The sequence below is a fragment of the Neoarius graeffei genome, chromosome 19 (assembly GCF_027579695.1).
Source record: "Neoarius graeffei isolate fNeoGra1 chromosome 19, fNeoGra1.pri, whole genome shotgun sequence".
Lineage (NCBI taxonomy): Eukaryota > Metazoa > Chordata > Actinopteri > Siluriformes > Ariidae > Neoarius > Neoarius graeffei.
In genome coordinates, this window is record NC_083587.1 from 24,986,989 (window position 1) to 25,004,527 (window position 17,539).

The window sequence follows — 17,539 nt, forward strand, 5'->3', positions numbered from 1 at the left end:
GCCACAACTCTGGTAAAATGCGACCAAATTGAACAAAATAATATACAGGTGTACTACCGACATATAACAAAGAATCCTGTCATGTCTGGTGAAATTCCTCCAAAAACCGTGAGAGGAGTTGATTTCAGAAGGTGAGCACCCTTCCCGGGACAGACGGACATCACCACGACATAATCCCCCTTCGGGCCTTTCAGCCAGCGGGGGATAAAAACCAGAACAGTGTTTCCAATAATTAGTTCTAAATTTCTTAGTAGTCTCAGTTTTTAAACATAGTCGGGCAGAGAATTATAGAACGTGGCAGGTGAAAAAGCAAAAGTCCTGTGTCCTGATTTTGAGTTTATTTTCACGATATGAATATTGTTCTTTGCTTGTGTTATAATTATTGACATGGGAGTTTTTAACACAAATTTTACGTAGGTATTCTGGTAGAAGTCCGTTCATACATTTATACACCATCAGACATTTTAAAATTTCCATCTTTCAACAATAGGAACCCTGTTTAGCTTTCTGAAAAGGACTTCAGAACGTGCATCACTGATTTTCTTCTTGAGTATTGCTGAGCACGGTTGTCCATTATAATGATATCACCTGGAGTTTATTGGGGGAAAAAATTTCAAACCGTAAGTATTAATTAGTCAGGTTTCGCTGGTAGCTCGTTTGGATAAAATTGAAGGGGGGCTGGGGAGAACAAAAAACAAACAAAGAGGCGCTTCACTGATTTCCAACGACATTCAACATCATATTAATGAGAAATCCAGTGGAGAAGTCATGGAACCGCTGCTGCAAACCAACATCAATGGACTCAAAGTTCCACAATGCAGTGCAGCTCTGTGATGCGGTTACACTGAGTTGCAGCTCGGCTAGTTAGCGATCCATGAGATGATGGCGGTGTTACCATGAAAGCTGAAGCTTTAGTAGTTTGAGCAGAGATCGTCCAGATGTGGAATTGAGCGAACTCTTCGCTCTCTAAGTAAAGAAACAGCTTCCTCCCACAGAACGAGGATGCTATTTAAGGCAAGTTTGTCATCTTTTGAGTATGGTGCTGTGGAATTATACATCACCAGTAAATCCATATCATCCTCAATCATCGTTTTACATATTGTGTGCCCCTTACCTGGCATCGGCTCTGTCCCTCATTCGCTGCTTTGTGCTCAAGTACATACGATGCGCCACGTCCTCCATGGCCCATAACTTAAAGAACAGTCCTAGGTTCAGTATGGTCAGAACCAACAGTCTGGAAAAAGTAGAAGTAAAATTACAAACCTGAGCTGTCTGAGGACTCGAATATCTCACAGTGCAGTATTGGGAAGGGATCAGCATATGGACAGCGCTGAACAGATATTATGCAAGTGGTGGACCAATTTTTTTGCACAACAGTGAAATAAGAAATCTATACACCGTAGAAAATAAATATCACTTTTAATTACTGCCATGAGTACAACCCCGATTCCAAAAAAGTTGGGACAAAGTACAAATTATAAATAAAAATAGACATGGAATATTCAAAATTCCATATTTTATTCAGAATAGAACACAGATGGCGGCACGGTGGTGTAGTGGTTAGCGCTGTCGCCTCACAGCAAGAAGGTCCGAGTTCGAGCCCCGTGGCCGGCGAGGGCCTTTCTGTGCGGAGTTTGCATGTTCTCCCTGTGTCCGCGTGGGTTTCCTCCGGGTGCTCCGGTTTCCCCCACAGTCCAAAGACATGCAGGTTAGGTTAACTGGTGACTCTAAATTGACCGTAGGTGTGAATGTGAGTGTGAATGGTTGTCTGTGTCTATGTGTCAGCCCTGTGATGACCTGGCGACTTGTCCAGGGTGTACCCCGCCTTTCACCCGTAGTCAGCTGGGATAGGCTCCAGCTTGCCTGCGACCCTGTAGAACAGGATAAAGCGGCTAGAGATAATGAGATGAGATGAGATGAGATAGAACATAGATGACATATCAAATGTTTAAACTGAGAAAATGTATAATTTAAAGAGAAAAATTAGGTGATTTTAAATTTCATGACAACAACACATCTCAAAAAAGTTGGGACAAAGCCATGTTTACCACTGTGAGACATCCCCTTTTCTCTTTACAACAGTCTGTCAACGTCTGGGGACTGAGGAGACAAGTTGCTCAAGTTTAGGGATAGGAATGTTAACCCATTCTTGTCTAATGTAGGATTCTAGTTGCTCAACTGTCTTAGGTCTTTTTTGTCGTATCTTCCGTTTTATGATGCGCCAAATGTTTTCTATGGGTGAAAGATCTGGACTGCAGGCTGGCCAGTTCAGTACCCGGACCCTTCTTCTACGCAGCCATGATGCTGTAATTGATGCAGTATGTGGTTTGGCATTGTCATGTTGGAAAATGCAAGGTCTTCCCTGAAAGAGACGTCGTCTGGATGGGAGCATATGTTGCTCTAGAACCTGGATATACCTTTCAGCATTGATGGTGTCTTTCCAGATGTGTAAGCTGCCCATGCCACACGCACTAATGCAACCCCATACCATCAGAGATGCAGGCTTCTGAACTGAGCGCTGATAACAACTTGGGTCGTCCTTCTCCTCTTTAGTCCGAATGACACGGCATCCCTGATTTCCATAAAGAACTTCAAATTTTGATTCGTCTGACCACAGAACAGTTTTCCACTTTGCCACAGTCCATTTTAAATGAGCCTTGGCCCAGAGGAGACGTCTGCGCTTCTGGATCATGTTTAGATACGGCTTCTTCTTTGAACTATAGAGTTTTAGCTGACAACAGCGGATGGCACGGTGAATTGTGTTCACAGATAATGTTCTCTGGAAATATTCCTGAGCCCATTTTGTGATTTCCAATACAGAAGCATGCCTGTATGTGATGCAGTGCCGTCTAAGGGCCCGAAGATAACGGGCACCCAGTATGGTTTTCCGGCCTTGACCCTTACGCACAGAGATTCTTCCAGATTCTCTGAATCTTTTGATGATATTATGCACTGTAGATGATGATATGTTCAAACTCTTTGCAATTTTACACTGTCGAACTCCTTTCTGATATTGCTCCACTATTTGTCGGTGCAGAATTAGGGGGATTGGTGATCCTCTTCCCATCTTTACTTCTGAGAGCCGCTGCCACTCCAAGATGCTCTTTTTATACCCAGTCATGTTAATGACCTATTGCCAATTGACCTAATGAGTTGCAATTGGGTCCTCCAACTGTTCCTTTTTTGTACCTTTAACTTTTCCAGCCTCTTATTGCCCCTGTCCCAACTTTTTTGAGATGTGTTGCTGTCATGAAATTTCAAATGAGCCAATATTTGGCATGAAATTTCAAAATGTCTCACTTTCGACATTTGATATGTTGTCCATGTTCTATTGTGAATACAATATCAGTTTTTGAGATTTGTAAATTATCACATTCTGTTTTTATTTACAATTTGTACTTTGTCCCAACTTTTTTGGAATCGGGGTTGTACTTTTGCAAGGGAAACTTCAGAGGATCACTGACCAACTGCACAAAGTTTCACTTTGCATCTTAGAAATGATAAAACGTTTTATCAGCTCTGCTAGCAACTGCTCATGTTACAACATAACGAGCTTCCGGTTTCCGTATCTGAATGTCATCATATCCAACTTCCTTTTATGTGCATACACACATATGGATTAAATCACTTTGGGGCTTGTATTTATCTTCACGAAGAAAATAACGATGGCAACTTAGCAATACGAGCTGCCCTGATTTCATTATGATGAAAAACTTACTGTTAAGCACTGACACTGGAGACTCCTTCAACAAATTTTAAACAAACATCTTACAGAAAGCTTGTGCGTTTCTTTGTTAAATGGCATGTTTGTGTGTATATTATTTTCTTTGGATGATCTGGTGGAGCTCCGTTGAATGATCCTTTACTATAAAAATAACATGCTATGAATTGGATTGTTCTATAAACCTGTGACCACCTTCTGAACAATCAGTCCGGAGAATTCAGCAGCACTGTGGTATAAATAAAACACAATAGACGAGAGCTTCAGGAGCCACTGCACATGTATGATGTGTTCTGCAGGCTTACATTAAGCTCATTACAGCTATAATGGAAGTGATGTTCCAGTGGTTTGTATTCTTCACGCCTGCTGCACCTGAAATACAAGACCAACGCTTACAGACCTTAAATAAATAAATAAATAAATAAATAAAAAGAGACATGGAATGTATTAATGAGGCTGAATTAGTGCAGGAAATAATGAATGTCTGACAGGATCAACTGTGAGCTCCTGCTTACTTACGTATCCCCCCCCCGCTCTCGCTTATATCAGAATGCAAGCAATCGAAGGAATAGGACACTTATTATGAATATTGACTTCAACAAATAATTAACCCTGAAACTAGTAAGTAAGGAGCAGTGTTCTCCCCAGGGATTTCAAATAGCATCCTGGTAAACTGTCATTTTGAAATAGCATTTTGCTTCTTGAAATGGCGTCAAAATCCACCCTATATGTTTCGTAAATACATTCAGTCGGTAAACAGGAAGTCGCTGTGCGACAGACCTGAAAACGGTATACACAGTATAGAACCCCAAGCTGAAGCTCCGTACCAAATATCAAGCAGTTGTGATTTGTAGTTGCTGAGAAAAAGGTTTATGAAAATTTTGTAAATCCACCCTATATATGTTTCGTAAATACATTCAGTCAGTACTGTAAACAGGAAGTTGGCATGCAACAGACCTGAAAACGGTATACACGGTATAGAACCCCAAGCTGAAGTTTGGTACCAAGTGGCTATGATTTGTGGTTGCTGAGAAAAAGGGTGTTTCGGACAGACGGAGATATGGACGGACGACAGACGGAGGTAAACCAGTACCCCCCCCCCCCCAGTTTCCAGATTAGAATTGGAAACTAAATTATTTTTTGCAACTGGCAATCTTTACATATAAACAGAATTGACTTTTATATACCTTTTCTTAGGACTGATTTTATTATATTAATACTTGCAGTGTATATGCTTTGAAAATATAATAAAAGTAATAATGTAAGGTGATTTTTGTGTGAAAGGGTTGAATTAAAGCTCAATGTTTTCTTGAAAAACTATTATCAGATGAGTATCACCATCAACCCATACTTAAGGCTTCAGTTTTTTTGTTAGGGGGGAAACAAAAAAAAAACAAAAAAAAACCAACAAAAAAAAAAAAAAAAACCTTGCATCATGCGGTCTCTAATCAAAACCCTTAGGCCACACCAATTCGATTAGTTGGTTTTCAGAATCGCCGCTTGAAGAAAATGCAAAATGGAAAAAATAAATAAATTTTAAAAAATAGAAATCAAACTCCCTCCAACAGTGTCACGTGATGTGAGATCACTTGACGTCGAAAACCAATCAAATTGCCCCTTTCACTTTCGTTAAAGACTTGTGAAGTAGCCTAGTCCTGGTCAAATCTTTTTTTCTGTGCATTGTACATGTTCAATTGACTGTAATTCAATCGTTTATTTAGTCTATCTATCTGTTTACTGGTTTGCCTGTATTGTTTGGTCTATTTCCACCGCTAATTTTACCATCAGAGCTTTTTTTTTTTTTTTTATTTCGCCCGCTCGCTTCATATTTTTCCTGAAAAAATCCGAGAAACAACTAATTAAATTGGTGTGGCCTTAGTGTATTTTGTTTGGATTGTGAGATCTCAAAACTCTTTGGCTTTTTTTTAGTGAAAATTAGTTTTCACGTTTTCGTGTTGTAAACAGTTTCAGAGTACACGCCACTGAATACATGTGAAAAGTCTGACACCAAAATACTGCTAAAAATTATTCAGGTGTTTAAGTTTAAAAAGTGTATCCTGCAACCGGCTCCCAAACCGCACAAAGTTTGTTCAAAGGATTTTCTAGAACGCTGACTTAAATAATTGAGTCATTTTAAAAGGTGCAGTTTGCAATATTTAAAAGTAGTTCTAGATCTAGAACAATTAGAAGTTTCTCGAGATACCTGAGAAAAACAATGCTTCTCAATACTACTGAATGGATCTTACTACCTTCTTTCTTGCCAGCTCATTTTCTGCATTTTTCCAGCCTTGAAATTGCTACCAAAAAAAAAAAAAAAATCTATATTTGGTACGGTCTGAGAGTCTCGGCACAATGTAAAGTTTTGCTACATGATCTACGTGATGTATACAGTCCTGTGCAAAAGTCTTAGGCGCATGGAAAGAAATGCTGTCGACCAAAAATGGCTTAAAAACAATGAAATGAAATGTTTCAAAATTAAAAAGAACTATAAACAGCAGTAAGCCATAATAAATGCAAACAAAAAAAAGTCAATATTTGGTGTGAGACGACCCTTTGCTTTTAAATAAATAAATACATTTAAAAAAATAATAATAGTAGTCTCAGGTACAGTTTTATGCGGAATTGAGCTGTAGGTTTTACTGAGCGTCTTACAGAACCAGCCACAGTTCTTCTGGACACTTTGACTGTCACACTCGCTTCTTCATTTTGCACCCAAACCCAGCAGCCTTCATTATGTTTTCTTTTTTCATCTGAAAAGTGCTCTCTTATGGAATACGCTGCTCAGATACAAACTCCCCCCCCGCAAAATGTTTTTGTACTGTTTTGACTCGATAATGCAGGGTTCCCGCTGGCGCTCGTCACACTCATCACTGACGAATATAATCCATCAGTGACGAAGAGAAAATTACGAGCTGTCGTCACAGTGACGAATGTATTCGTCATATTTATCATGTCATCTTTTATAGAAATCCCTCCGTTTGCTGAAACCCAACCCCAGTGAAGAGACAGCGGGAAGCCAGAGTGTAAACAATGAGCACGTGCTTGTGACCAATAAAAATCACCTACACATAATGACCACATGAGCGCCAAGCTTTTGGCCAATCGCAGTGCGTCTTGATGGGCCTGGTGTGGTGGTGTAATTGTCTCTGCCTGAACCGAACAATGGTGCAGGCTAAACTGATGAAGTTTTACTGAGTGTGCTTCTTCAAACACTGAAGATGATTTAAGGGCCGAAACATCCACAGGGGAGGCACATTCAGAGCCCCGACTGTCCCCGAGCACATCGGGCAGTATCAGTAATACAGGGGTTGGTGTAATTTAAAAAAATAAAATAAAAATAAACCCCACCAAAGTGAAAGTGCTGTCAGGCAGCAAGCGACAGAAAGGCTCTATGTTTTTTGGTGTTGGGTTTTTTTTTTTTGGGGGGGGGGGGTTTGAGTCCCCGCGGCGGACGCATGATGTAAAATGCGGGGTCATTCTGTGTTCAGGTCGTAAAATCGATGGCAAATTCAGATTCCTTTACTCCGTAAAAACCCAAAGAGGATTACTTCACTGTTGGTTGTTCCAAGACTCTTGTCAACTCTGTTCAATTGTAAATCAAGTTGTGTGTTGAAGTAAAGGTTAAGGGGAGTCCTAATATCGCTTTTGAATAATTCCCTGCTAAAATATCCTTAAATGAGCTCAAACTAAAGAGGTTTATTTGAGTCTGATGGTGCACAGGGCACCCAAAACCAAGCCTTTGTCAGAGTCTGGAGTGGAGCCCAAATTGTACATGTAATGGAGAGGCTGAGCTGTATCTGTACAAATATTTGAATTGTGCCAGTTTGGTTGGTAAAAACCTGTATTCAGGCCACTTTGATAAGTCGGTAATTAAGAAAAAATATAGACCAAGTGAAGAAAATTTCTTTGATTTGATTTTTCAAGGAAAAAAATGGAGAATATTTTTCAGAACCCAGGAGGAACCCTGATAATGTAGAAGTCATAAAATAGAAATCTATAACAGTTTGTATGAGGGGGAAAATAAATAAATAAGAGGTGCCCAAGACTTGCACAGTAACCATGGGTGCCGCCGGGGGGGGGAAGGTTAGAACAATTCTAGGGGCCCAGCACTGCCATGGGGCCCTTTAAGAGGCTGATAATATGATTTTAATAAGACTTTTGAAATAACAACAATGCAATATTCCATCTGGTAAAATGAGCTAATTGAACAAGGTTGTCTATTTCTTGAGTTCTTCAACATATTGTCATTTAACCCCCCCCCTTTGCGAAATGGTACGGTTCAGTTCTGGTAGAAGCGCGATGCGTTAAATCTGTGTGCTGATCAGTGCAACGCTACTTGCTGCTGTGTCGCGGTGCAGCAGCCAGCAGTGGAGTGCGTACAGTCTATGGTCGCTAAATATGAAGAGTGGCTGTCAAAAACGTAAAGAAAGGCAGCTGAAAGCTGAGAGGGACCGGAGACGCAGGCAACTGGTCACTCAGTTTTTCCCAAAGAAAGGTAGCTATCGCTCACATGTGTTCAAAATATTAGCGAATGGTAAATGAACAGTATGAACGTGGTTGGATTAGCCTATCAAGAGAACACTTTTACAGTTTGTACAATGACATTTTTTTCCATTTTAATAACTGAACTGACTTGTGTGATAAACAAGATGAAATATTACGTTATGCTGGTGCTAATAACTAGTGCTAATAACCAGTTTCATAACTAATGTTATAAATATAAAAAAAGTGTAAATTAGAAAACAAGGTCAAAAACTCCTGGTCCATGGAGGGGCAACCAATAGTCTAACTCTGCTTACGCTCAAATTTCTATCTAGACACACTTTGCTTTGAACATATTCCCTTTTTGCAGAACAGTACGCACAGCTTTCTACCTAACACATAACAATCCATGGGATTTCCATAGGTATTTTGATGCTGGGTAGAAAACTATTTCTATGATTTATTAGCAGTCACGTCACACATTTCACTACCAATTGTCCTCGCACAAGAAGGCATGTGGCAAAATCTTGAATTTTCATTTGTGATTGTAAATGCACCAGAATTAGTCACTGACCAGTTTTCATCTAGTCCCTGGTAGGTTAATACATAAAATGGAATAACAAAGTCACAAACTCAAGGTCCATGGGCTATCAAAAGTCAAATAATGACAATAGTGCAATTGTGACGAGGGTGGGCAAAGTTGGGGGGCCCAAAATTCTAATCTTTCATGGGGCCGAAAATTTCTAGCGGCGTCCCTGACAGTACCGTATGTGTGCGTGCCAAGAAAGTGAGCTTTGTAGAACGGGATTTCATACAAGTCAACAACTAATTCACACAAAATAGATTAGCAAGTTCTTCATACTACTGAATCAGCAGTATTGTAGTTTGCTACAAAACTAAGCACTCGTACCTTCTCTGTGCTGCTCGGGCTCGACACTGTACTGCCTGCTGGGCCTCACGTGTTCCTGCAGGGTACGACTGAAAGTCCTCCGCCTTCGACGCAAGCCACCTTTTCCAGAATCGCTGGATCCTTGGGTGTACTCCAGCTCTTCTGAATGAAGCTCCGCCTCTGTCAAAAGGAAGAAAGAACTTTAGTGTGCGTCTTATATATTTTAAAAAAAACCCAAAACTGTACATCAATGGGCGTTAAAAGATAAGCAGTTCCAAACTATTTTCTAACAACTGCATGTGTTGTGGATGTGGGATTACCATGGGGGATCATTTTGACATTTCCCGATACTGAGAAAAGAACTAACAGAATTAGTTTACTCCAAGCTAATTTATTACGCACGTCTGAGGGCAGTTGTTCAATTCAGCCATTATATGTTCAAAACGTGTAATTGTGTAATGCGAGTTCTTCTGGCAGTTTATCCAAACAAAAGTAGCTTTAGGTTGATTTATAAATACATTTGAATCAAGAGTTCATGAACGCATTCCACGAACATGAGTTTTGCATAACTGTTAACTGGAGAAGTTGTTCAACAGCTGTCCTTAGACACCTATTATAAATTAGTTTGGAGTAAACAGGTTTGCTGTTCTTTTGTCAGTACAGGCAAATTCTTGCCCATGGTAATCCCACATGCACTCGATTTCACTACATCTCCATCTACACCGCACCGCTGGAGTTATCCTTTAACTTCCACTGATTAAACAGTGCTTGGAATAAAGGGCTTTCTCTAAAGTCTTAGAAATGTTTTGTCTGTAATCATTTCACATATTTAACAGATGCAGTGTATAAGGATTTGGATACAACTGCTACTCATTTAACCCATTTGTACAGTGTTAACTTCAAGAAACAGACACAAGTGAGGATTTTATTAAAAGGAGATGCGAATCTGAGCCGAGTCTTTCTATTTACGGTCATTTAGAGGCACTGTGATCTGATCACTTCTCTTCATTAAACTTCAAACTACACAGCCTCAGTAAAGAAAAACGCTAGACCTGCAGTTATATACCTACAGTATCTACATTTAAAAAGCACAAATCAGCTCCACTGTAAAGAATTAATGAGGCTGTGGATTACAGCATGCAATGCTCCAACAGGAAGTAACTCAGTAGTAATTTATAAGGCAGAGAAGACGCACTTTGGACCAGGGAGACGGAAGGACAAAAAAAAAAAAAAAGGGGAAATTAACCAAACACTAACCAAGGTGCTTGAAATATTCCTCTAGGCCACTCCAAGAGTTTTTGGTGATAAAAGACTTAACGACTCCCCATGGCTGCTTATTGTATTTCACGTCTGTGTAAATCCTGTGCAGAATTAAGAAACGGTTAAAATTTCATCACAGTGACAGAGCAATCCAAGCTAGAAAGTCAAACACTTACTGAAGTCGACATTTGTACTTCGAGGTGTGTATGATGTGGTAGCGATTCAGAGTGTAGAAGTAGTCGTGGTATGGAACGTCATGTGTGTAGACTTCTGAATCCACCAAGTAGTAATGACCCTCCTTAGAGTCCTGATATAGCGTCTAAAGAAAAATTGGGTGGGATCACTTAAGACAGCAGCACACAGTACCACAGTATGGAAATACAGCATGCAAAGTGAGCGTCATTAACACTGCCAGAGAGCAGACAGACCTGGTTTTCTGTTACAGTGGAAGATTTACCCACTAGTGGGTTGGTGATGGTGACTGTGTAGTTTAAAGTTCTCTTCTTATTGCCAGAGTTGTCCCTTTGCCAAGGTGTACAGGTTACACCTACAGAGGGTCAAAATACAAATACGTTACAGAAAAAGAATAATAAGCAGAAGCAGTGTTGCAATCAAGTCACTAAACCTTGAGTCCAGTCTCGAGTCCCCAGTGTTCAAGTCATTAAAAAACTGAGTCGAGTCCATTATTGATCTGATCCGAGTAGAGTCCGACACTCCAACCGCACCATTTGACGGTGGCTGTTTTAGCCCCATTAACATTAGTTTGTTCCTGAACACCACATATGAACAGATGTGCATTCTCTTTGTCAGGGAGTGTAAAGTATTCTGTCAGAGATGGTTGGAAGATGGATGTAAGTGCAGAAGGAGTATTTATTAATACAAGTGAAGACAGGTAAACAATCCAGAACGGCAGGCAAAATTGTAAAACAGGCAAGAGAGATCTTGCAGTCACGTGACCGGAAAGTACACAGCCGCCATCTTGTCGGTAAAAAACACAGCTGAATATTGCTGCACTCGTGTACAGAATGGATCAATTTCAACCGACAGACTACACGGCTCATTTTTCTAATGAACAGATAACTAGATACATGTCTAAAATAAACGATCTACAGATTAGTGACCCTTATGGCTTACCGGACGTAGTTTTCATGACCGTGTCAGTGGATGTTGAACTGCCAGCGGAATACCCAGACGTGTATAATTACCTCATTAACTTTCCCTCGCTGTTCAGTGAAAGTGCTTATAAATCTCTGGACAGTTATCTTTACAGAAATTCAGGATTTGTCAGCCCCCCTCAGATGTGGCATCTTGTAAACAAGAAAATAACAATCCTCATTGGACGGGTAAGTCACTTAAGTATTATCTAGTATAGCACTGACCAGCCGATTATAGAATAGAATAAGGTAATTCCAGCTGTAATTCCAAATCGTCCGTCTTGTTTACCATGGATCTGGCGTTGGAGAGATAGAGGCGGCAGTGGAGATTTGAGTGGCTGTTTTCTGAGCTTAGTCAACAGGCCGGCTCTGCAGCCTCGCTTTTGCTTCCTCTCCCGACGCCGCCTCCTTCGCCTGCCAGACCCGATAACAATCCATGGAGACCCCACTGGTCTCGCTATCTCGTCCGGAATGTTGTGCATGCGATGGAAATCGCTACAAGCCGTCATTTTCTGCTGGAAACCAATGTCCAGTAAGTCCATACGGTTGTAGTGGATATTGAAGTCCGGTACAGACGAACAACACGCAAAAATACACACAAAAAAACCATAAACGTGCACAGGTAGGGAGAGCTTGTAGCCGCAGCCGTTGTGGTAGAATTGTAGTAGGGTTTTCCAGAAGAAAAGGTAGAAGTAGAAGCAGAACAAGAAGTAGAAGGCGGAAATATGGCGTTTGACCGACAAGATGGCATCTGTCACAATCTGGATCGGCTGTGACGTCACATGCAAGTGCTCCATAGGTTGAGCGAGGCACAAACAGGCTATCGTAGACTCGGCAGAATCAAAGGCGAGAAACAGGAAATCAGGGATCAGGAAGCCAAACAAGGAAATAAGGCTCAGTAGCATGTCAGCAACGCAACTCAATACTTCGCAAAGTAAGTGCGTTTTCACAGTTTTTATATCGGCGCGCTGATTGCGCCTTAATCCTGTGCAGGTGCGAGTCGTTTACGGCGCGCGCAAGAGTCCGCTTGGTGTGCGCACTGTCCTGAGTGCACCCGAGAGTCTATCTGATGCATGTGCCAAAGCGTGCAGGTGTGACACTCTGACACGAAATTAGCAAAAAATTAATGGACATATAAATATCTTATGCCAAATTATTATGGCATGTTACCAAAAAAATAAAGAAAAAAAATCCGAGTCCTCGTCTCCATTTTCCGAGTCCTCATCTCATTATCTCTAGCCGCTTTATCCTTCTACAGGGTCGCAGGCAAGCTGGAGCCTATCCCAGCTGACTATGGGCGAAAGGCGGGGTACACCCTGGACAAGTCGCCAGGTCATCACAGGGCTGACACATAGACACAGACAACCATTCACACTCACATTCACACCTACGCTCAATTTAGAGTCACCAGTTAACCTAACCTGCATGTCTTTGGACTGTGGGGGAAACCGGAGCACCCGGAGGAAACCCACGCGGACACGGGGAGAACATGCAAACTCCACACAGAAAGGCCCTCGCCGGCCACGGGGCTCGAACCCGGACCTTCTTGCTGTGAGGCGACAGCGCTAACCACTACACCACCGTGCCGCCCACATAAGAATATAAAAGATAATATTTACCAGTGATCTTTCTGGCGTCCATAAACCGTTGGGAAAAAGCTGAATTGGTGAAAAGCAGATCAAACATTTTCTTGACGCTGAAATTAAACACCCCGTTCACGTACAGCCTTCCCGGAGATTCCTGGGACGTCAAACCTCGTTCTGCTGCACCACACAGATGGACAAAATGAATAAAACAAAACAGCTACATATTACCATATAGGAAAACACACACACACACACACACTGGGCCTCTCACCCTCCTCCATGCTATCAGTCAGGCTATTATCCGAGAGTCGGTCCTCATTGGCATTCAGATCCAGGGACAGGGAAGAGCGCTTGGACACTCGTTCATTGCTGAAGCGGTTCAGGGATAGATTAGGAGTGCGTGGCTGAGATGGCGTACTCCGCGCATCATCCTAAGTGTAATTACACACACACACTTATTTTATGACAGCACTTCTGAACCTGTGTCAAACAGCAACACCTTGCAAATTAATCTTTAGTGTGGGATTTTAAATCAAGTCCAAAACTCATTCTCTAATTCAGTTCGGAGCTGACTTTCAGTTTGAACTTTTCTCTCCCTCTCTCTTTTAACCTGACAGTTATCTTGCAAGTTTTAAAACCGAAATAATTTCTCACTTTAACTACGATTGTATTATTCTCACTGTTCTAGCAATATGTGACATCAGTGCAACACTCAACCTTACGGAAATAACAAACGTGTTTAATGTGTTTCGGACTGTAGTTTAGCTTTACGTAGACTCGTTTAATAGACGTACGCAATCCCAGGAAGGGAAATGAAACTGTACTTCTGTTTGTTCAGTAAATAAAATATTTAAAAAAAAAAACAATCTGCATGCTGATTAGTTTATGCAGGGAAATTAATTTGTACCCCATTTGGAGACAGCGTGCTCTGAACGCCGATGGACGACTGCGTGTCGTCTCCCTGCGGTGTCGACGTCTCGTGTGACATCTGCTCAACCTGAGGGAGTCGTAGAGAGGACGGTCTCTCTAACTTTACAGCGGGATCCTCTGCTCTCATGCTCAAGCTGAAAGAAAGAACATTTCAATTTCAAACTGCAATCAGCAGAAAGGTAAAGCCAAAATATTAATTCTACTGTATGATAGAAAGCAGGTGTCTTACCTGGACTGGTTATGTGGAACTGTGTCTACTATCATCTGCATACTATCCATGTCTTCCTGGCTCAAACCCAAGTCATTGCCATAATGCTGTTTGACCATCTGCCACAGCTCCTGACCAGTCAATTGCTAAAGAAACAACGCACAACAAAATGAGCTGAACGACCTGTGCAACAAAAGCATGTTGTCTTCCTGGTAAGAGAGAAATGTTTATCTGATCCTTACTCAACACTTGGCACAATGCACCTTTCAGTCGCACCTAACCTGCTCTGCACTTATTTACAGAGACAGGATCGCTGGAACATTCTGTAAAACCAGTTTCACATTAAGGCACTTTATTAACTCTTTTCAGATAATGACTATACTGATGGCGCAACAGTCCTTGCTTACAGACAAACAACTCGATCATGATGTGACAAAGGATTTAATGCTCTCAGCACTCGAACACCCTCCAGTTTTTATTTAAATGTAATATGACGGCATCAATCTGGAATTCATTCATGGCCTGACTGGTAAGGAATTTATAGCACCAATAATGATAGCAATAATAAAAAAAAGGTTTGAGTTCCGATAACCGATATTATCAGCCAATACTTACTCATCTCATCTCATTATCTGTAACCGCTTTATCCTTCTACAGGGTCGCAGGCAAGCTGGAGCCTATCCCAGCTGACTACGGGCGAAAGGCGGGGTACACCCTGGACAAGTCGCCAAGTCATCACAGGGCTGACACATAGACACAGACAACCATTCACACTCACATCCACACCTACGGTCAATTTAGAGTCACCAGTTAACATAACCTGCATGTCTTTGGACTGTGGGGGAAACCGGAGCACCCGGAGGAAACCCACGCGGACACGGGGAGAACATGCAAACTCCGCACAGAAAGGCCCTCGCCGGCCACAGGGCTCGAACCCAGGACCTTCTTGCTGTGAGGCCACAGCGCTAACCACTACACCACCGTGCCGCCCCACAATACTTACTCCTTTTTAAAAAAATAGACAAAGTCTTAGTCAAGCAGGCCTAAATGTACATGAAAACATTTTGAAATACATACACAACTGAATAATTTCACTTCGGTCTAATAAATAAATAAACCATTCATTTGGAAACATGAATATTTATTAATTAGTTATGTATTTTCTAGGTATAGCCTACTTAACTAGAAAAAAAAAATGTTTAATCCATCTTCATCACGCAAATATAGCATATATGCAATGCTAACACTGTTCAACAATTATATACTTGATTCGTTTATTTATATAGGAACTCTACAAAGTAATAATTGCAATTAAATCTTAAAAAAAAAAAACGCAATATGGCATTAATTTGTGTACACAACTGAAACTGACTTTTTTTTTAAATTCTTGGGTTTCAGTCATGTGACTTTTCTTAGCAATTTCACTTCCAGTAAAACAGCTGGTGGTCAAGCAAACCGAGACGGCTGCCATAGTGCAAACAACTAGCGATAACTTATCAGAGTACGCTCGTAATCTAGAAGCCACTGCTGGCTTTAGATATATTCAGAAGATTGCTATGTACAATCTTGAAAACTACCCTTCAGTCGAGTTCCCCGACATCTCGAACTATCTGGTGTTGCAGACGTCCTTCTACACCGCAAAACAGACGAAAGTGTGGAAGAGTATGGAGGCTTACAACTTTTTTGTATGTGGCTGGGTAAAGGACCTCAGTATCAAGTCGCTGCCAAATGAATCCTGTATTGTTTTTGCCCGTGTAAGTATTTTATTTATTTTAAGCTTTTCGTTCATATCTTTACAATGAAGCACGGCAAGCTGAAGTGTAAACAAACAGTTTGCTTGATTCTCACTTGTGTTGGCTCTTATCTCTCAGGTAAATCATTCACAAAGATCATCAGAAACCCCTTTAAAGACCTGGATCTTAGGCTACGTTCACACTGCAGGCTGAAGTGACTCAAATCCGATCTTTTCGCCCATATGTGACCTGTATCCGATCTTTTATTGACAATATGAACGACACAGATCCGATTTTTTCAAATCCGACCCAGGCCGTTTGGATATGTGGTGCTAATTCCGATTCCTATCCGCTCTTTTCATATGCGACTTCAGTCTGAACCGCCAGGTCGCATTCATCCGACTTACACGTCATCAACAAGCCACAAACGTCACTATTCTGCACTGAAGTAGGCGGCGGGTCTCTCAAAAAAAGTTACAACAACATGGCGCATGACATCAATGCGAGGGACGCTTCGGGCTGTGAAGGTTCTGAATCTTCTCAATGGAAGGACGCAGAGGTTAGGGAGCTGATTTCCATTTGGGGGGATACAGCTATTCAAGCTAGATTGGATGGGTCATACCGCAACCGGGCGGTTTTACTTCCGTAAACACTGGCCATGCTCACTGCGTGTGACGTCGTCGTATCCTGCAATGCGCATGCGGAACACTTTTAGGTCGCTTTTCGTTCATACTGAGGATCACATACAAGTCGCATATATCTGTTAATGTGAACGACCTCACAAAAAAATCGGATTTCACAAAAAAATCGGAATTGAGCATTAAGCCTTGCAGTGTGAACGTAGCGTTAGTTAAACAAGATGCAGAAGAGATCACGGCGCATTGTAACTGTACGGCTGGGGAAGAATTTTGTCGCGACCTTCATGCATATGGACTTTATTAATCGTGGTTGTTTTGATCACGTGCACTTGCTGAAAGACTCATTGAAAAGACCCCGAGGACACCCTGTTAAAGAAAGCGAGACACACGTTGTTTTCAGTATGGCGGCCATCGAGTGAGGAGTAAACAAAGAAACAGCTGGGGACTTTAGCGCTTCTTGACTTTAAAAAAAAAAAAAAAAAAAGTACCGTAAAATAACGACACACAGCAAGAAAAGTACTTGGAAAACACTCAGGCCATAGCTGAGAGGGAGATACAAACCTTTCACCAAGTGATCACTGCAAACTCGAGCATGTTTCAACTCGACTCCCTTCGATTTCAGTGAGAGGTTCAAAAGGCACTTTTCTCGACGTCTTTTTGTGAAATCCTGTGTTCGTTCACCCTTTATTAGTTCACAGGGAACCCTGAAGAAACTTACCAGTTTCACGGTTTGATCGATTCGAACAACCTAAAACAACGCAAGCGTAAGGCATTTTTCATGCGAGCAATGCACCTTCTCCGTACAAACGCTTTGTCAACTGAGCTTCGGTAGACCACCAGCTAAAGTTCTGAATAACTAATGAGGCGGATGTGACGTCACGTGAAACTCAAGAATAGCTGAACACCTTCATCTGTTTGACACACCAATGATCGTCTGC

The 17,539-nt window shown here is 41.5% G+C and overlaps 1 protein-coding gene across 2 annotated transcripts in view; it reads right to left on the reverse strand.

The window, feature by feature from the left end:
- gramd1c (GRAM domain containing 1c) overlaps positions 1–17,539 on the reverse strand; it is a 33,722-nt gene that overhangs the window by 3,787 nt on the left and 12,396 nt on the right. Inside the window, exons 7-16 of one of the 2 annotated variants that reach the window (XM_060899925.1) lie at positions 14,252–14,376; positions 14,000–14,156; positions 13,364–13,523; positions 13,126–13,266; positions 10,781–10,899; positions 10,529–10,671; positions 10,350–10,453; positions 9,114–9,272; positions 4,027–4,093; positions 1,115–1,234 (exon numbers count right to left, since the gene is read on the reverse strand). In XM_060899925.1, the coding sequence (XP_060755908.1) occupies positions 1,115–1,234; positions 4,027–4,093; positions 9,114–9,272; positions 10,350–10,453; positions 10,529–10,671; positions 10,781–10,899; positions 13,126–13,266; positions 13,364–13,523; positions 14,000–14,156; positions 14,252–14,376 (1,295 nt within the window). Of the gene's footprint in view, positions 1–1,114; positions 1,235–4,026; positions 4,094–9,113; positions 9,273–10,349; positions 10,454–10,528; positions 10,672–10,780; positions 10,900–13,125; positions 13,270–13,363; positions 13,524–13,999; positions 14,157–14,251; positions 14,377–17,539 lie in introns of both variants that reach the window. The other variant, XM_060899924.1, reaches the window with a different exon arrangement.